Source organism: Sphaeramia orbicularis, chromosome 8, assembly GCF_902148855.1.
Source record: "Sphaeramia orbicularis chromosome 8, fSphaOr1.1, whole genome shotgun sequence".
Classification (NCBI taxonomy): Eukaryota; Metazoa; Chordata; class Actinopteri; order Kurtiformes; family Apogonidae; genus Sphaeramia; species Sphaeramia orbicularis.
In genome coordinates this window covers 22,067,387-22,089,539 of record NC_043964.1, presented here as the reverse complement: position 1 = coordinate 22,089,539, position 22,153 = coordinate 22,067,387, and the positions used below count along the sequence as shown (strand labels likewise).

Sequence of the window (22,153 nt, the reverse complement as noted above, 5' to 3'; positions counted from 1 at the left end):
AACAGCGCCCCCCTAATTGAGAGGGTGGATGATGGGTTTTTTTTTTCTTATAGTGGATAAGTTTTTGGGCTGTTTTCTTTTCTTTTCTTACATGGATCATTTTTTGGGCTGTTGCACCTCTGGGCCACCGCAAATAACCCTCAATTTAATCTGAGTTTTTAAGAACATCGACGTGATCAATGAATTAAATATAGGAAAATACACGATTTTCACTTTAAAAAACATAAAATACGGAGGATGATATTATATTAAACAGTGATAAATTACTTAAGAAAGGTTAAAAAGAGGAAAAATTAATTTGGGAACTCACATAAAAGTCACAGTGGGACTTTACGGATTAATGGGTGAAGGGAACAGTTTATGACGTACCATCCCTATTAAACCTTATGGGGCAGAGGCTAAACTGAGACACAATATTGCTAAAATTGCACTTAGTTTTCTTAAATTTCAGTTTGTTCATGTTATTCACATTGTTTTAAAGAATAGTTGATAGATGTAAAAACTTTCATCGCATAATTTAACTTTTTTGCTGTAAAACATAGAGGAAAGTTTGGAGTTGACATTATTTCCATATTATTGTGTTATTATTTCACTGGTCCGGCCCACATCAGATCAAATTTGGCTTAATGTGGTCCCCGAACTTAAATGACTTTGACAGCCCTGATCTAAAGACTCTTGATGATAGAAAGTACTTACTTGATACTTTCATATCAGCCAACACAGTGGACACTTTTGCGCTATCCCATAATAATACTCTGACATTCATACCATTACTGTAACTTTGCTGTTCTTGATAAACCTGATCTGCACTAACATGTTTGAGTGGAAATCAATTGCTAATAAAAATTGGGAATTTGATAAAATGTGAGAAAACATCAGATTAGCTGCATAAAAAATGTTTTGATTTGATAGTTTTCATACAGTATGTCACTTTCTGATATTGCATTCTTTGCTTCAAAAATTAAACATATACATATATATATATATATATATATATATATATATATATATATTCAATAAAAAATTTCAATTAAAAAAATTCACTTCAAGAAAAAAAACCTTAATCAATGAAAAAAGTGTTCAAATGCAGTTTTTTTGGATCTTGAATATTTTTTGCATTCATCTTATTTTTTTACTTTTTAATTATATTTCATATTATTTTATTGAGTATTTTACCAGTTAAATCACCCAAACTTGCTTCATTTGACTTTGTTTTCTAGTAATGGAATGAATCACAGTACATTTACTATGCTACAAGTACAAACCAAAAACAAATATTTTCAATCAAAAAAAAAAAAAAAATTCACTTCACTCAAAAAAAAAAACCCAAAAACTTTTCATTCAAAGAAAAAAGTGTTCAAATGCAATTTTTTTGGATCTTAAATATATATATATATATATATTTTTGCATTCAACACTTTTTTCTTTGATTGGAAAGGTTTTTTTATTGCAATTTTTTTTTTTTTTGATTGAAAATATTTTTTTTATGGTTAGAGCAATAAAGAAACAAATCTACCTACATAAAAAATAGGTTCAATAAAAAATTTCAATTGCACTGTTTTTTCATGCCTAAAGAGAAATAAAAACACTCAGGAAAAAAATCTCGACTAAGGTTCTCATCATTTATGCATGAAAGGGTTAACAATGTTATTTTCTTTTTGTCTTATTTTGCTTTGTTTTGTTTTATTTTGTTTCTTTGCATGTTCGAAATGAATAAATAAAATAAAAAATTAAAATAAATAAACAAAACCCCAATAAAATTAACCTGATTGATTTTAAATTAGTTGAGTATCATAAGAGTTTTTATGATGAAAACTTACTAAAATCCTGTGACTGTCGATTAATCCATCATTCTACGGTAACCTAGTGAATTGTAGTGTTTAGGAAATGAGGGAAATGGTTCAAAACGGAAAGAAATTAAGCCCTTGCATTTGGTTTCATCTAGACTTATTAAATTTGATAGGCACATTTATCAGGTCCAGATGCACAGAAGAGCCTGTAAACCCAATGGGAAATGAATAATGTATGTGCAGTTTTTGCTCTGTTTTTGTCAGTGCAGGCTGTTGCAGTGATGGCAGAGGACAAAATATTGAACTCCTTTGTGCATCTTAAAGTAGGTCAGACCTGAATATCTCTACATGACGCCTCCCAGCACTGCTCACAGCCTTAAATGTGCCTTTTTGATTTATAATAGTTAAATCTTTCAAAGTCTCCCACAATTCAGTGCAACTCTTTGGCAATTTGTGTTTGCCTGATAAATGTTGTTGGGGAAAAAAAAAGAAAAATTAACCCATAAAGACCCAAACATCCATTACCGACCAAAAGCATCTACTGATCTAAACTGTTTCATACCTGTGGATCCACTAATCCTATCAATCCATGTAAATATTTGGTGTAAAATTCAGTTTGTCATCTTTTCATGGTCATCAGATATGACCTATTTGGACGTTCAGAGACTCCGTAATGAATGTGAACATGCATTTAAAAGGATGTATAAATCCACTATAATAATAAAATATAGAACATTATAGAAGTATGCATAAAATATTATTGTAATTAATTGTTTATCATGATAAGAAGATCTTATCACATTTATTGATCATTGTATTTGGAGTAAATATTTAAATTGCATATAAATATTATAGTTTATGTTAAAAATGGTTGACTATGCAAATCTGATTGCGTGTGAGGTGACCAAAAAAGTTTATGTGAATGGTTTGTATGGATGTTTTGTGTTATTGTAAAAAATATACAGAGGAAAATATGTGTAAACAAAGCAAAGGAAGCGGATCTAGTTTGATTATTAGTTTGTAAAAAGGGGGTGGGAGTCAATAATAAGTTATATTTCTTCCCACTCCTTTTCGAGCACAGAAAAATTTGATGTATTTATATATTTATTTATTTGAATATGTTGTATGATTCTTTATCTGATGATTCTATGTGCTCAAAATAAAACTACTACTACTACTACTACTACTACTACTACTACTACTACTACTACTACTACATTGATTCACCAGTAAAACCCATGGAGTTGGATCAATGACAGTGGATGGAGATGCTTGTTTTATGTTCAGTTATGAATAGATTTGACTGAAAAAGTCACTTTTTCTGCAGTTTTCTCTGTTTTTGACAAAATAACCTTCAGCTTTAATCTGAGCTTTTATGAACATCTACATGATCAGTCAATTAAATACAGGAAAATACCTTATTTATACTGATAAAATACAAAATACAGAGGATACTATTATCAATCAATGGTAATAAATCACTTTAAAAAGGTTAGATATGGGTACTTTTATGAATCTGGGTACATTTTGTAACCTGGTGCTTTGCCAGCTTTTTTCAACCCAATAATAAAAGGTAAATTTAGACATATTTCCCCCAGAAAGTACCTAATGATGACCTCAGATGAATGCAAAAAAATTATACTCTTGCTCTGAGCCATCTCAAAATTAATGGATTTTTAGTAAAATATTGGGGCCAAAAATAGGACCAGAATTGGGACATGAAAAACTACCTAGGTGTCAGTGCCTTTTATATGGACCGCATGGCTTTAAATGGTCTTATATAACGCTATAAATAAAGACACTGTTTTAAATTTGAGGATCCTAGTGTTTTTTTTTTTTTTGTCTAACCCAGACATGCAGGTTCCTCATGAATCTCAGTCTCATTCCAGGTTTTGTATGTAACCCATCGTGTCCATTTGTGTTACATGCAGAACCTGCCCATTTAAATGCATATAAATCACACATGATTTTGCAAGTCATTTTTGTCAAACACTCTGCTTTGTATAATTAGTTCAATTCCCAAAATGTACCAGTGAGAGAATAATAAGATATTTAAAAAAAAAAATAGTAGCATGTAATTTTCGTGTCCTTTTGACCATGTTACATGCAGAATTTTATATAAAAATAATACAAAAGAAATATAAAAATGTGTTTTGTCTGAAAAATACTTCCTCTTTTATCTCAGTAAGTATTTATTTTTAAAATAGACCCAAAGTGCTTCCAAACTTGCTTTATAACATTAGTCTACATCTGGTTTGAATTTTCAGCCACCGTGTCCTGTTTTTAGGGACCAGTTTCATAGAAGCACCCATATAGAGAAAATTTCATTTGGGAACTGGTATAAAAGTAGCTCTGGGTCTTTATGGGATAAAAAAGCATCAACTCATTGCAGAGGCTGAAACCTGCACCATATACACCACCTCACTGGGTCAGATCATCCACTCACATGGTTTCTCATATCACTGTTATGCTGATGATAACCAGCTCTATCTGTCATTTCCACCTGATGATTCCACAGTCTCAGCAAGAATCTCAGATTGTCTCTCTGACATATCTGCTTGGATGAAAGCCCATCACCTTCAGCTAAACCTGTCCAAAACAGAACTGCTGTTCTTCCCAGCTAAGCCAACCATACAGCAGTGACATATCCATCAAAACTGACTCCTTATCTCTGGCTCCTACTTGGGAGTCATGGTTGATAATCAGTTAACCTTCACAGATCACATTGCCTCTGTCACCCGATCAAGTCGCTTTACACTATTCAATATAAGAAAGATCAGGCCATACATAACTCAACAGGCCACCCAGCTCCTGGTCCAGACCATGGTGATCTCCCGTCTTGACTACTGAAATGCCCTTCTAACAGGCCTCCCAGCCTGTGTTATCAAACCACTACAGTTGGTCCAGAATGCGGTAGCGCATCTGGTCTTCAATCAGCCTAAAAGGGCACATGTCAGCCCCTGACTCACTGAGTTACACTGGCTACCCATAGCTGCCCACATCAAATTCAAATCATTAATCCTAGCCTACAAAGTTCTCCATGGGTCTGCTCCTACCTACTTAGGTGTACTGATAAAAGCTTATGTTGCCCCACGACCACTCAGCTTGTCTGGGGAACGTTGTCTGGCAGTCCTGAGACCCTGCACAAGACAATCCAGGCTCTTTTCATGGGTCGTTCCACATTGGTGGAACAATCTACCAAGCACTACCAGAACAGGGGCGTCCTTGCCTATCTTCTACCTATCTTCAAGAAGCTCTTGAAGACCCAGCTCTTCAGAGAGCACCTGTTGTCCTAACACTTTCAAACATTCCATTTTAAATGTATTATCATGTCTATTCTGATGTTTTTACTTGGTATTTTTATTTCACTGTTTTTAAGTGTACAGCTGCTTTTATGTCTCTTTTAATTTATTCTTGTATTTTAGCCTATTATTTTGCTTTTTATTCTTCTGTACGACAAGGTTTTAATTGTATAGCTGTTTTATATTTTTAATCTATTCATGTAGTTTTCTTTCATTTTTTGGTTTTTCCCTTGTAAGTTGCTTTGGAAAAAAGCGTCTGCCAAATGCATAAATGTAAATGTAAAGGATTTAACCTGTTCATCATGTAGACCTGCTATTCATAATGCTGCACAAGTGACAAAAACAGAAAAAAATATATATTAAAATATTATTTTAATTATGAGCAACTGATGCCTTATAACAACAATGACCAAATGTGTGCTTGAAAAATCATTTGGCATAAGAAAAGTTTCATGTCACCTTCCTTATTCATCACAGAGACACTGAGGCATTCAGCTTTCATTAAATTAAAACAGTAAATAACACATAGACTGTACACACCTCCAACACACTCAGGAATACAGGTGGAAGAAAGGATCATAAAAGGCTGATGACAGCCAAGACAGAATATGTCGACCTCTGATCTGGATCAACATGGTAGAAGAGTTTGTGCTTTTTTTTGCTGAATACTGTCTGTCTGTCTGTCTGTCTGTCTGAGGGGTGGGGGGGTGGGGTGTCAACATTCTTGGGTGTAATGCGAGGTGGGACAGAGCAGGATGAAGAAGTGTTCTGAACATGGATGGAGGTCAGTCTGTTTCTCCAGTGTCAAACTTAGTTTTAGGTTCTTGCCACCAGTCGGCCAGGAAGGACTCCTCGTAGTCTCCCATCCCCTCGAACTCTGTGTCCAGGTTCTCAGACGGACCCGTGGCCGTCTCCTCCGGACTCACCACATCCTGAAAGGTAACACAACAAAGAAAATAAGTGTTTCTATTTGAATTTGATCCTTATCCATTATCACACAGGTGTCAAACATGCGGCCCGGGGGCCAAAACTGGCCCACCAAAGGGTCCAATCTGGCTCCTGGAATGAATTTGTGAAATGCAAAAGTTATGGTGAAATCACACTGAAGATATTAAAAATCAAGGATATTAAAATAATTTTAGGTAAATTCAATCTAAAATGGGTCAAAACCAGTAAAATACAATCATAATAACCTATAAATCAGGGGAATCAAACTCATTTTCATCCAGGGGCCACATTAAGCCAAATTTGATCTGAAGTGGGCCGGACCAGTGAAATAATAACAGAACTAGAAGCACTCGGAGAGCGCAGACCTCCGCCAAGGCTGATCAGTGGCCCCCCCCCGTGGCCCCCCCCACCCCCGATCACCACCAAAATTTAATCATTTCTTCCTTATCCCATTTCCAACAAACCCTGAAAATTTCATCCAAATCCGTCCATAACTTTTTGAGTTATGTTGCACACTAATGGACAGACAAACAAACAAACCCTGGCAAAAACATAACCTCCTTGGCGGAGGTAATAATATATAAATAATGTCAACTCCAAACTTTCTTCTATGTTTTAGAGCAAAAAACAGTAAAACTATGTGATGAAAATGTTTACATCTACCAACTATACTTTAAAACAATGTGAATAACATGAACAAACTGAAATTTCTTAAGAAAACTAAGTGCAATTTTAACAATATTATGTCTCAGTTTATCATTTAAACATGTAAACTACAAGTTACAGATCACAGTGGATCGACAAATACACAAAACATTTAATAACAGGCAGAATATTGTTAAAGTTAGACTTCAGACATTTCAAAATGTTTATATTTGTTGAGGTTATTTGTGTTGTTGTGAAATTTTACACTGTAAAAAAAATCCCAGTAAAAAAAAAGGGTAATATTCCGGCAGCGGGGGTGCCGAAAAAATACTGTAAAATAGCGGAAAATAACCATCTCATAAAAATACGCTAATTTTCCACAATTAAAATATAGTTTTTTGCCCTAACTTGACATGAAATTTTGCTCTTTTTTTTTTTTTTGACTTTTTAGTGTTTAATAAAGAATATTTTCATGTATTAAAACAATCAAATTACCTATAAATATAAATATATAAATAATTTTATATATAATATATAAATAAGTTTCAAAGTTGTACAATCCACTGATAAAAACTGTATTTGGACACTTTATCAGTGCTTATACATGTTATACATTCACAAAAATACATTTAATCAACATTTTGAAATGAGTTTGACACCCCTGTGTTATCGTCTCCGTTTATAAATCTGTCACTTGTGCACCCTGTAATTCACCCTAAAGCCTCACACAGCCTCCCTCCCTCCCCCCTCCTGGGTCCAGATTCTGTTTTTCTGGGAGGGGTTGACCTGAGTTAAATAGATGTGGCACAGCCTCAGTGGCCAACACCTCCCAGCCACATACCACACACTGCTGGCGGAAAACACAACCCCCCCCCTTTCCTTCTCCTCCCTCTTTTCCCTTTCTTTCATCCTCTAAGCTTTTTTCTCCTTACACTCCCCTTTCTATAACCTCAACAACAGTATTTAGTCTGCTCCTTCAAAGTCCAAATTAAAAGAAATAAACTGTAAATTTATGTAATTTAAAAAAAAAAAAAAACAGATCTCAACTCTGAGCCAAGATAAAAATTCAGTTCATTATCTCACACAAAACGTCCTTTCAAGTCTGGTCTAGTCGTGCAGACAGTTTTATCTGCTGAGGTTTTGCTGCAATCTGAGACACTGTTCTATGATGGAATTTTGTTTGTGCAGTTTCAAGAAATTTCAGGGATGATATATATCTCTGAAAGCCTCATTGGATAAAAGCTCCCTTGGATAAATACCTGTTGAACAGTTAGAAATATGCACAGAAGGAAGAAGCATTCAGGTCCCTTAGGAATATTATAGTCCACACTGCAAAAAATCTAGATCTTACCAAGTGTGTTTTTCTCATTTCTAGTCAAAATATTTCATCACACTTAAAATGAGACATAATCACCTAAAGAGTAACTTGTAAGTAAAAGACAAGAACTTATTTTTAGACAGTAGATATGGAAAATCTTATTTCAAGAAATCTTACCAAGATAATTTTCACTTGTTCCATTGGCAGATTTTCTTCTTTTCTTTTCTTTTCTTTTCTTTTCTTTTCTTTCTTTTCTTTTTTTTTTTTTTTTTTGCTGGACTTAAGCAAAAAAATCTTGAATTAAGAAAAACAATCCTGAAATAAGCAATAAATAAATAAATAAATAAATAAAAATAATCATCTTGAATTAAGCAAAAAAAAAAAAATCTTGAATTAAGCAAAAAATCTACCAATGGAACAAGTGAAAATAATCTTGGTAAAATTTCTTAAAATAAGATTTTCAAGATCTGTTGTCTAAAAATCAGTTCTTATACCTCACTGAAAAGTTACTCTTTAGGTGATTATGTCTTATTTTAAATGTGAAGAGATATTTTGACTAGAAATGAGAAAAATACGCTTGGTAAGATTTAGATTTTTGCAGTGCAGAAATAAACTGTATACTATAAAAAAAATAAACTATTGGAGTTTTTATACTATACTATACTATACTATACTATACAATTTTATATATATATATATATATATATATATATATATATATATACACACACACACACACACACACACACACACACACATATATATATATACATATATATATATGGGGTGGGGAAGCAAAATTTACAATATTTGAGGCAGGGATTGAAAGACAGTGTATGACCAATTAGTTTATTGAAAGTCATGAGAATTTATTTGCCACAAGAAAATGTACATACTAGAAAATGTTTTTATTCTATGTGTCCTCCTTCTTTCTCAATAACTGCCTTCACATGCTTCCTGAAACTTGCGCAAGTGTTCCTCAAATATTCGGGTGACAACTTCTCCCATTCTTCTTTAATAGTATCTTCCAGACTTTCTCGTAATAGTTTTGCTCATAGTCATTCTCTTCTTTCCATTATAAACAGTCTTTATGGACACTCCAACTATTTTTGAAATCTCCTTTGGTGTGACAAGTGCATTCAGCAAATCACACACTCTTTGACGTTTGCTTTCCTGATTACTCATATGGGCAAAAGTTTCTGAAAAGGTATGGATAATAGTGTTAGGTATGATTATGACATCAATATATGTTTGGTTTCAAAACAATTGACGTAGTGCCTGCTGAGAAAAAACAACTAAATGTTCATTGTAAATTTTGCTTCCCCACCCTATATATATATGTATATATATATATATATATATATATATATATATATATATATATATATATATATGTATATATATATATATATGTATATATATATATATATATATATATATATATATATATATATATATATATATGTATATGTATATATAATAGTACAAATATACATATATGAAATATATCAAAAAAATATAGAAAACTATTATCAGAAAATAACTAGAGTTAAGTAGTCATTATGCAGAATGGCTCCTTTAAAAGAATTATTCTTTTTTTTTTAGCACTAATAATCTGTTTTAATGTTGTATTTTGTCAGTGTGTGTCTAGTTTTATAATGTTTTGAATACTCCTGGGTAGATTAGTTATAGAATACCAAGAAACAAAGCTCCAAAATTGAACTAGTGTTGAAGCATCTTGAAGTTGTAATACCAATAATGGCCACTGGGGGCTGCTAAAAAGAAGCCCTGGATCCTATAGACTTATATTCAACTTCCCTCTAATAATAGTCAGGAATTTTTTTTCCCAGGATTTATTCCACCCTCGTCTGTTTTATTTGGACTGTGTCATAAGTCAGCCGGAGGTTCATCTGTAATTTTCTCCTCCGTTTATCAGATCTTATGTCAAATAGAAGCTTTGATATCTGTTGTGTTCAGACTTTCTGAGTTTTGGTTTCTCAAACAAAGTTGATTTTCTGATTTAAATGTCTTTTTAATAACTGGTGGCAAATGGGTCCAATTTTTACTTGAGTGACAGAATCAGTCAAAATACATAAATCACATTCACTACTCCCATTGGAATGAATGGGCACAACAAAACCTGGAATAGGAAATCATAGGTATTTTACAGAAAACGTAACAAGTAAATGTAAATCAAATAAATGTAAATAAATTAAATCCTTTGAGATGTAATAGGAGGAAGTATACAGTAGACTAAAATAGAACTACTTACACTTAAACACACACTATGTATTTTCTGCATTTCTCACTCAAAACCATTCCAATGTGAACAGATTCATCACTTCTGTTTTTAACGTTTGCAATAAAAGCTAAACATTTACACTGTGTGACTGAACTCAGAGCATTCCAGTAACAATGCGGTAACTCCATAGTTTGCAGTTTTATCACAATATATGCTGTGACATATTTTCACATTATGTAGGCTGGAAGAAATGTTTGCACAGAAGCTACGCTAATGTGCAGGTTTTTTCCTGTTCTACTTCTGTTAAATTCTTTTTTTTTTACTCAGGAGGAACTACTTATAAAGGGGACGTACATGTGTTGACACTTTACTCCAGATGTACAGTATATTTTCACATTATATCATTTAACTCAACTGAAACGGCCACAGGTGATGATAGATGTTAATGTTAGGTTTATATAGTGATTTAAAACGTACCATAACAGTGAAGAAATGACATGTTTCTTCAAATAAAATATATAAGAGATCTAATTATTGTTTGATATTTTAACTGAACATGCATTTAATACTTGAGTAAATGTACTTAAATATACTCCCAGGGTTCATACACATTTTTCAAGGTCTAATTCAAGCACTTTTAAGGGTCATTTTCACCTTATCGTTTGGGTAAAATACATATGTACAGGAAAACATATATTCATGATTATTTTTTTCACTTTTTATCACAATGATGTACATTGTATTATGCTATAAACATCTAAAATTATGTTTCATAATAGCAAAAAAGTTTAAAAATTAAAGGAGAACTTAAAGTTTTATCCAAAAAAGGGAAGCCACTTGGAGTTCTTCAGGGACACTTGCACCGAACCAAAGATTAAGATAAAAATGTACCTGGAGTTGACCTGAGAACACCCACTAATTTTATTTTTTGATAGAAAGTTTTATTTTTCAAAATGTACCACCTCTCTGTAAGGTGCTTTGGCTTGATTTAATATTAAAAATAAATAAATCACATCACAGACAGGTTGCTTGTGCAGGTCTTGAAAGTTTTACAAAGTATGGAGTTTTGATATGCTGTTTTGTAGACCTTGAAAAGTCTGGAATTTTGTGTGAAAGTCTTAAAGTATGAAAAAAAGTTTCTAACATAGTTCAATTTTAGAGTATGCTCAAAGGCACATAATCTTGTAAAATAAGAAATACATGATGAAACAAAAAAAAAAAAACTGATATGATTTCACTAACTAGTCAGTACTGGAATGATTCTAGTGTGATATCCATGCTTTTTGTGATTTTCATAGGTTTTGAAAACGTTTCTGTCAGTAAATCATGATTTACTGCAAATTTATTCATACATTTATTAAAATGAACTTTTCTACCACACACAACAGGTACAATCTCAACCATAAAAGTAGTCACACAAGAATAAAAGTACAAAATGTCAACGTATTGGGAGGGAAAATAGCAGTTTTGAAAAAGTCTGGAATTTGCATTTAGATAAAGAGCAAACACCCTGCACAGAGTTCTAATTGCAAGCACTTAAACCAGTGGTTCCCAACCTGTTTTGAATCGTGACCCCATTTTAACATCACACATTACTGGTGACCCCAGACATTCAAAACTGAGACATTTTTTTTGCTAGAATTAATTTGTTTTTGATCATGTAATAGTTTGCTATACTATGTTGCAAATAAACATTAATTTTAGACGACATTTAGTCTATATAATGTATATTATTATGGACGGAGGCAGAAAAGCCAGGTGTAGATTACTGCACAAAGTGAGAATTTGATTTTCCCTGGTCAGGATATGTACAGTCAGTCCAGCTTGGATTTACAAGGCTGACAATTAATACTGAACAAACAAGAACTCAAACTATGAATTATGAAAGAGCTGCAGCATCTGAAACTGACCACAATGAACATTTGACAGATAAACAGTACCACAGTGCTTCAGTTTCAGCTTCACAGTTTGTCTTTTATGTATTAGGATTGTCTCTCTCAACCCACCATATATTTTTTATTAGTCTTTTTTTTTTTTTTTTTTTTTTTTTAAATCAGTTACTAGAAATTTCAGGCGACCCCATTTGAATTCCAGGTGACCCCAAGGTTGAAAAACATTGCACTAAGCATTGATCCTAGGCAAAAATCTTGAAGCGCACACTCCAATCCAGACTCGTGTAATGTTTTAGTTGTATTTTTGATTTGATTTGATTTAGTGATTTATTCCGAACATGCAATGAAATTTGACATATATATGAACAAGCAAAACATGCATAATAACACAAATATCAACAATCATAATCTTAGGCAAAAATCAGCATAATAGTTCTATTTACATGCCCAAAAAGGGGTGGGCAGAAGTGCAACTTTTTCATCTCCTCAACACCTTCCCATCATCTTCCATTGTCTTTTATGTATTGGAATTGTCTCTCTCAACTCACCATATATTTTTTATTAGTAAGTTTATTTCTTATTTTGATCAATTACTAGAAATTTCAGGTGACCCCAGTTGAATTCTAGGCGACCCCACATAGGGTTGCGACCCCCAAAATTGAAAAACACTGACTTAAACTAAAATTCAAGCACTTTTCAGACCTTAAAATTCAAGCATTTTCAAGGATTTCAAGCACCCGTATGAACCCTGTACTCCACTTCCAGAAAGATGTCTTTTTTTTGTGTTAACTTGTCCTTAAATGCATCTTCAATTATTTTTCTTCCAAAAACACGACTACATCTGCCCAATAAATCCTCCCATCTCATATGTGACCTAATGGTTTAATGCAGATCCACGTCAGTAACATACCTCATCATCTGTTTGTAGATAGTTCAGTGCAAACTCCAGCATCTCCTTCTGTTTGGTTGTTTGGTTAAAATACCTCAGAGCCTCCTGAAAAAACAAACAAACATGACATCAGCTCCTCTTACAGTCATCGCATCGTAACGCGCTAAAACAAATTTGGCCTGTTTTCTCTTTGTTTACTACTTTCAGCCTCTAAGTTAGGAGGACTTTAAGTATTTACGGCAAGGCCAAATTTACTTAAAACTGGGTCAGATCCAGTCGGCAAAGAGGTTTATGGGTCTGTCTTGACTGAACAGCTGCTGCCAGCCATGAAAACTAACTCAGCCTTTACATGAGTATATAGGTTTCTAATTAGCACCCACAGACCGTGTTAATGTTCACGCCAAGGCCACTTTATGCCGCTGTTTTCCTACTTTGGTTTGTTGCAGCCAGTGTGAACTTGCATTGTCAACAGAACCACTGGATCAGACATGACAGCCATGAGGGAAAAAAAAAACTGCAGAAAGGGTTCCTACAGGTTTCTAGAAGTTAAATGTAAGACTTTTTAAGACTACTTAGAACAGAATTTAACCCATAAAGACCCAAACAGTCACTGGCAACCAAAATCATTTCCTGATTCAAAATGTTTAATAACTTTTGATCCACTAATCCTATCAATATATGTAAATAATTGGTGTAAAATGCAGTTTGTCATCTTTTCATGGTCATCAGATATGATCCATTTGGACGTTCAGAGGCTCCGTAGTGAACGTGGAAACACCGTCATCTTCTACAACATTGATTCACCAGTAAAACCCATGGAGTTTGAGAAATGGCAGTGGATGGAGACAGTTGGTTTTACATTCAGCTATTGATATATTTTGCTGAAAAAGTCACTTTTTGTTCACTTTTCTCTGTTTTTAATATAATAACCCTCAACTTTAATTTGATCTTTTATGAACATCTACATGATCAGTAAATGATGCATCGAAAAATACCAGATTTTCACCGAAAAAATGCAAAAATACAGAGGATAATATTATAATAAATGATGATAAATCACTTAAGAAAGGTTTGAAAATGAGAAAAATTCATTCAGGAACTGACACAAAAGTAGCACTGGGTCTTTATGGGTTAATGCATATTTCACAGCCATACTGGCAAAAATTTAGGAACATGTATCTATTTACTCCAACACCTTGATTACCTCCGCCAAGGAGGTTATGTTTTTGCCAGGGTTTGTTTGTTTGTCTGTCTGTTTGTCTGTCTGTTAGTGTGCAACATAACTCAAAAAGTTATGGACAGATTTTGATGAAATTTTCAGGGTTTGTTGGAAATGGGATAAGGAAGAAATGATTAAATTTTGGTGGTGATCGGGGCGGGGGGGGCCCACGGGGGGGGTGCAGACCAGAAAATTTCATCAAAATCTGTCCATAACTTTTTGAGTTATGTTGCACACTAACGGACAGACAAACAGACAGACAGACAAACAAACCCAAACCCTGGCAAAAACATAACCTCCTTGGCGTGGGGGGGCCCACGGGGGGGGGGGCACTGATCAGCCTTGGCGGAGGTCTGCGCTCTCCGAGTGCTTCTAGTTCCCACTGTTCTGAGTCATTTCTCACCAAGGGCTGCAAAGTTAGTGATAACTGGCTCTTAGTTTCAGTATAAATTGTCGGGTTGGAACAGGTGGAATTGAGTAGATTAACGTTATTTTCCATCTTGGACAAGTTTAAACTAGTGCTGTCAAACAATTTAAATTTTTAATCAGATTAATCTCAGGGTTCATTCATTTTCTGAACCCGCTTTATCCTCACTAGGGTCACGGGGGTCGCTTGGAGCCTATCCTAGCTACATAGGGGCGAAGGCGGGGTACACCCTGGACAAGTCACCAGTTCATCGCAGGGCTGAACATATAGAGACAAACAATCACTCTTACATTCACAGTTATGGGCAATTTAGATTAACCAGTTAACCTATTAGTGCATGTCTTTGGATGGTGGGAGGAAGCCGGAGTACCCGGAGAGAACCCACGCAGACACGGGGAAAACATGCAAACTCCACACAGAAAGGTCCCACCCTCTGTCGACTGGTGTTAGAATCGAACCCAGGACCTTCTTGCTGTGAGGCACGAGTGCTAACCACTACACCACCGTGTCGCCCAATCTCAGGGTTGCTGTGGATTAATTTAGATGAATCACGATTAAATATCATTCATTTTTAATGTATATTAATCCTGTTTCTTTTTGCATGAGCAAACATACTCAAGAAAGAAGGGAAAATATATGCACTTAAGGTGTTTACTAAACACCTTCAACAGTTTCAACAAAACAACTTGAAACAACTGTTCTGTCTTGGGTTTTTTTTTAACTCATATTTCCATCCAGAGGACCAACATACTGTTTAGTGTCTTCCATCTGTAGGGGTTGGTTCTGCTGCCTGTCACTACTGGATCAACGGTCTATTTGCACATGTGTGACGGTAACTCTACTTGGACAAACTGCCTCAAATGCATTGGCAAAGACGTTCAGAGTCATTCTGTGCTGCAGATGGGTTAACATTTTTGAGCAGATTAATCTTGATGATGGATTAATCTGCATTAATGCATTCATTTTGACAGCCTTAGTTTAAATAACATATTACAGCAAACAAGTTTATGGAAACATAACTTAAAACCTACCATATCAAATTTAATACCTTTTAGAGACTTCTTTAGGGTATTAAATGCAGATTTGTATATTCAAGACATTTTCAGACCCTGTGGGAACCCTGCGCAAAAGAGAAATGATATCACTCACAGGACGAGGCTGGAAGTCGTTGTCCTCCAGCCCCCACTGCTCCCGGTAGAAGCGGTAGTACACTACATTTTGTTGCATCACTTGGTCCTTGGAGTCGAAAAGCATGTAGCTCGCCGCACACGGAGCAGCGTTTTTTACATCATTCACTGTAAAGAATCGCAAAATCAAAAAACCCATTACATATACTGACAACAGCACAAGGATGAGGAGTTGCATCTTTTGTTGTAATTCTTACATTTATAGTAGGAGAACTGGAGGTAGTGATACATGGTGGCTACAAACTTCTCCACAAAGAAGCCTCCGACGCTGGGTGTTAGCTCATCTTCACATTTGACCTTGCATTTAAGCACATTAATGTACAAATCTGCAGGGAATGAGCAGAAAATTAACTAAAAACACATGCCTTATTTCCGATTTCACTCCTCTTCTGAGCTGAAACATCTCTGCTCACCTGCTAACGTTGGATAAAAGTCTTTATACTCTAAGATCTCGTACGAGCCCTCGCAGCCTGCCAAACACAGGTCGTAGATCTCAAAATACTGCGTGATGGCCTGTTCCATGTTTCGGGCGCTGCTGCTGAAGTCTCCGTTGTTGTAGAGCGTCACACTTTTCAGGAACACACTCTGTGTAACAAAGCCACGTGTTAATAAATGTAGAACCTATTATGAGTGGATGAAAAACAAAGGTTACGCACTTCATACGGCTGCTCCTCGTGGTCGATGAGGTACTCGTCAACATCAAATATGGTCTTGTAGTAGTCCATGTTCTTGCGCAGATGTGGATCCTTCGGGTTCTTCTTCAGGAAGGTGTGTGTTGCCGCCACGGCCTTTTCTACGTTGTTAAGCTGAGGAAAAGAATATCAGAGCAGAGCTGGATGATATAACCAAAAATATTTAACCTATAAATACACAGTGTTACTTCTGTGGAAGTTCCCAAATGATTTTTTCTCTATATCTCTAATCTTTCTTAAGTGATTTATCACCATTTACTCTAACATTATGCTCTGTATTTAGCATTTTTAGGAATATAAATACACATTTTTCTGTATTTAATTTACTGATCATGTATATGTTCATTAAAGCTCAGATTAAAGTTGAAAGTTATTATATCAAAAACAGAGAAAACGGAAGAAAAACTGTATTTATCAGCAAAATCTATCGATAACTAAACATAAACCAAGTGTCTCCATCCACTGTCACTGATCCAACTCCATGGGTTTTACTGGTGAATCAATGTTGTAGAAGATGACAGTGTTTCCACGGTAACTACAAAGCCTCTGAACATCCAAATGGGTCATATCTGATGACCATGAAAGGATTGAAAACTGAATTTTACACCAATTATTTACATGTATTGATAGGATTAGAGGATCAACAGGTATGAAACAGTTTAAATCAGATGAATTTGGGCACTGGTGGATGTTTGGGACGAATCTGAATCAAGAATGATTTACAATTTTTGTCATTTATTTTAATTTTATCAGTAAGCACCTGTACTACAACTATAAGCCATATATGATTTAAGAAACAGATTCTAAGAAGCAGACAGATTGCAGATTGAATTATTGTTTAGCAAGAAAATTCTCCAGAGGAATAGTTTCGATTTTGCTTTTCTTTTTTTGTAAAATGCAATTTTCAGTCAGAAAAACCTCGATTAATCTTGTTAATTCCATAATTCTTGCCCAGCCCAGCACCAGAGGTTTATTATTCATCATTTGACTGAACATTGAACTTTCTGAAAGTGTTTGTTTATTTGAAGACTAGTCATGTGTCTAACTGTACGTTCATTTATTTAATATCATTACTGTTGATTGAGAAAGAAGACTTTCACACATTTCATTTAGGTGTAAAACCTGTTTGCCAATTTGTTCTTGTTTCAAATTAATTAGATGGTGAAAAATGTTTTTAAGGATTGAACCAAGCCAGGCTGACTTTTTTATTTTTATGTGGGTGTGCAGAGTATGTAGATTCATATTGATGTTTAGATCGCAGCAACTTAATGGAGCTTTTATATATATATATATATATATATATATACACACACAGTACAACAACAACAACATACAGTATATGTTTCTTTGCTTCTAAAATTAAACACATGATGTCCAGCTGAGTGGACAGTTTTGTAACTCCAACAAAAATAGGTTCATAAAAAAAATTTAATTGCATTCATGTTTTTCATGCCTAAAGGAGAATAAAAACACTCAGAAAAAAAATCTTGATTAAAGTGCTTATAATTCATGCATGAAAGGATTAAAAAAGTGACAATTTTTATACAGATAATGAAGATTTCTTTGTCAAACAGGACATAAATGACATCCATCCTTCCATTTTCTGCATAAATAACACCACAAACAAAATAAAGAAACAAAAAGTGACATTGGCATTGACGCCTGCCATCTGTTAAAATGTCATTTGAAATATCTGTATCAGTATGAACTAAGAATTTTGCTGTTAGTGCATCCCTTGCCTTGGCCTTTGTCTTGTTTTAGCCACTGGAGCTTTTCACATCTCTTATCATAACCTGACCTTTGACCCCTGAACCCCAAAACCTACCACCTGATGGAGATGGAGTTAGTTTAAGTCACAGCCGTCACATTTCAACAGTTAGATTAAAAACTATCAGGACGTTAAAAACATTAAAGCTCTCTTGAACAAAATCATGTATTAAATTTGTGGTTCTGGGAGCCTGTTAAATCTCCCAAGATGCTTTTTGGCAGATTCACATATAAAAACAATCATTTTAAAGTCATGTAAACCCTCTTTAGCTTTGATGTGTATGTTTTACAGCTTAACCACCAGCTCCAGAACATGGATCTGTCTTTTAATTTATCAGACTGGACACATGAAGAACTTTGATGTGGTGAGTTTTCAGAAATACACTGAGCTTTTGTTTTTGGGTTCTGTAGGTGTGTGTGTGTTCTCTTTGGTTATACCCTGAAATCTAGATCACTCTTTGATGCTTTGATGCTGTTAGTATTTCTGCCTCTCCTCATCCCTTCATCTCCCCATGTGTGCATGAGAAGAATAGGGGGATTGTGTTATGGGGAACACTGGAGAGACGTGGCACATGCTCAACTGCTGCTGGGCCGGCAGGAGGGCGCAACAAAGCCGATGGGTTATTACACAGGCAGCCTTCAGGACTACAAATGTCCTGTCGGTGAGTAAATGTCAGTTATTACCCACAGCAGAGGCTTTGGTGGGATGATTGTGCTCGTTACGCACGGAACGTTCCACATCTGGTCTGCTCAAGCTCTGACTGCGACCTTTTTTTTTAACACAAAAGTATCCGAATACACTTCAAAACAGCCTTTATGGTGTTGTTTAGATCTATTAACTAAACTGACAGGCCTATATTTGTTTTCAAGGAGTGCAGTGCGTCGCATATATGATCCATTCGGTCTCACCTGGAAGTACGCATACTGGATGTACCGGTATGGTATCCGTTTCTCGAAAGTTTCCAGTAAATCTCTTCGTGGGTACGCGTTATTAAACACGGGAAAGTCTGCCTTGCACTTTTTCAGACACGCAGCCCTCAGCAGGATGTGCCGGACTACGCGGAGGCTGTTGTCCACGGACAGGGTGTCGTTGTCCCGGATCACGGAGCTGCAGTGGGAGCTGCAGAAGGACTCGCTGTCCCGCAGGAGCCGATGGAGGCGCAGACTCAGCTCCAGGTACTTGATGCTCTCTGCCCAGTTCTGCTGTGCGTACTGATCCAGTGCGTAGCCGTACGCAGAGTCCAGAGGCATGATGTCCTTCTGAGGGAAACTTTTAAAGCTGTACTTTTCATACTGAGCCTCCACCAGCGCCGGCGTGAGGAGGATTACGCACAGACTCTTCAGCACAAGCATCATCACCATCTCCATCACCGGCTCCAGCAGCAGCAGACTGTTCTTGTTTTGAATGGATCAGGAAACTTCCTCTTTTTTATGGTCAGGGAATGCTCATGTCTGCCTGCACGTAGGCTGAGCAATCTGTGCGTCCTGTTGGATCCTGAACACCGCAACTTCTTGTGCGGACTTTCAAAACAAAAGCGCCTATTTTTTTTTTTAATGCGTTAAGACAGGGGTTTTTGATTTTGATTTGATTTGATTTGATTTGATTTGATTTGATTTATTTATTTATTTATTTATTTATTTCGAACATGTAAAGAAACAAAATAAAACAAAACAGAATAAACAAAATAAAACATTTAAATGGACAGAATCTATCTTAACCCTTTCATGCACGATTTATGAGAACCTTAATCAATTTTTTTTTTCCTGAGTGTTTTTATTCCTCTTTAGGCATGACAAAAACAATGCAACTGAAAATTTTCTTCAGAAAAATAAATACAAAAAATAAATAAATAAAATTTAAAATAATAATAATAATAATAATAATAATAATAATAATAATGAGAAGAAGAAGAAGAAGAAGGAGAAGAAGGAGAAGAATGAAAAAAAAATTCTTATGAGCGAATTTTTCATGAAGTTGCAAAAGTGTCCACCCAGCTGGACACCACACGTTTAATTTCTGACGCACAGAAACATGTATTTACTGATAAATTATGTGAAAACTATGGGGAGGGCTTGTGATTCTGGGGGTTTATGCTACATAATGTTACCAATTCATGCCAGAAAAGATATGTAGTGTCTTAAAACTTTAATGAAGATGTGTTTAAAAAAAAAAAAAAGAAAAAAAAGAAAAGTACAACAAAATCCATGAATATACAAGAGAACAGCTGTAGAATAACTGTCCACTGGAGTGACCACGATGCATGAAAGGGTTAAGCACATACAAGTCTGAATTTTGCATGGTCGAAAAGGAGTAGGAAGAAGGATAAACTTATTTAATCCTACCCCTCAGTACTTTTACACCTTTATCACTAACTTGATACAAGAATCAAACAATACTGTTTTCCTAATTTTGGCATCGAACTACAACAAATCCATAATGCAGTAATTGAATTACACACAACAATATGATCATGGCAGTACAGTCATACAAACAGACTGGGCTGTCAAACTCATTTTAGTTCAGGGGCCACATTCAGCTACATTTGATCTGAAATGGGCCGAACCAGTAAAATAATAACATCATAATATATAAATAATGTCAACTCCAAACTTTTCTCTGTGTTTTAGAGTGAAAGAAGTACATTTACATTATGAAAAGGTTTAGATCTACAAACTATCCTTTCAAAAGATGTGAATAACATGAACAAACTGAAAAAATAAGTACAATTTTAACAATATTCTGCCTCAGTTTATCATTTACACATGTACATTATAACTTCCAGATCACAGCAGACCTACAAATACACAAAAACATTTAGAAACAGGCAGAATATTGTTAAAATTGTACTTACTTCTCTTAAGACATTTCAGGTTGTTCATGTTTTTTGCAAAGTTATACTTTGTTTTAGTGTAAATACATGAAAATATTTACATTTACAAAGAGAAACATTTGAAGTTGTCATTTTGTCATTATTTTTATGTTATTATGATAGTATTTTTTTGAATCCTGCTCACTTAAGATTGAATTGTTCTGAATGTGGAACCTAAAAGGATTGTTCATATCTTCAGTGAAAGTTTTGCATTTCACAAATTCATCCCAAGGGCCGGACTGGACCCTTTGGCGGGCTGGATTTGGCCCTCGGGCCGCATGTTTGACACCTGTGTGTTAAATGTCTGTGTAGGTTCTCATTTACCCAGGTCATCATTCTTCTTGGTAGTTCTTCTCGGTTCGACTGGACTGGTTTCAAAAGAGCTAAACCAGTCCATCTGAACCAAGTAAAACTACCAAGAAGTTTTATGTTTTAAGGATTTTTTCCAACATTTTTAAAGGGAATTGAACTATTGGTGTGGAGAAGCAGGAGCTATGGGTCCATGACTGACGGGGGCCCTAAAAGTAGTCTTATTTTTTTTTTTTTTTTTTTTTTTGTTATTGTTTTCCACAAAATTAGTGACTTATCACCATAAAAGAATATTTACATCATAAGGTACAATAATCAGCTGTTCTTAGCAATAATTTTGTCTTATTTTTGGCAAAAAAAAAAGAATAAAATCTGCAGCCTGCAACATATCCTTTGGTCCAGGTGCTCCTAGCTACTAAGTATACAGTAGCTCAGTGGTTTTCAAACTTTTTACAGTGGACTACCCCCTGAAATATACTTTTTTAGCCAGGTACCCCCAACTCTCATGTCAGCATTTTTGATTGAAAAAAAAAAAAAAAAAAGGCAAAATTTGTTCCTGTGTCAAAGGTGTCTGTTTATATTTTCAAAACACTGTAAACAAACAACATATATATATATATATATATATATATATATATATATATATATATATATAT

The 22,153-nt window shown here is 34.9% G+C and overlaps 1 protein-coding gene across 1 annotated transcript; it reads right to left on the bottom strand.

The window, feature by feature from the left end:
* Positions 1–5,447: 5,447 nt before the first annotated feature.
* p3h4 (prolyl 3-hydroxylase family member 4 (inactive)) lies at positions 5,448–19,784 on the bottom strand. The gene is made up of 7 exons (XM_030141422.1): positions 19,228–19,784; positions 16,516–16,665; positions 16,273–16,444; positions 16,057–16,185; positions 15,822–15,967; positions 13,048–13,131; positions 5,448–6,024 (listed from the first exon to the last, which is right to left on the bottom strand). The coding sequence occupies exons 1-7, from the start codon at positions 19,684–19,686 to the stop codon at positions 5,878–5,880; spliced, it is 1,287 nt and encodes a 428-aa protein (XP_029997282.1). The 5' UTR covers positions 19,687–19,784; the 3' UTR covers positions 5,448–5,877.
* Positions 19,785–22,153: the final 2,369 nt, after the last annotated feature.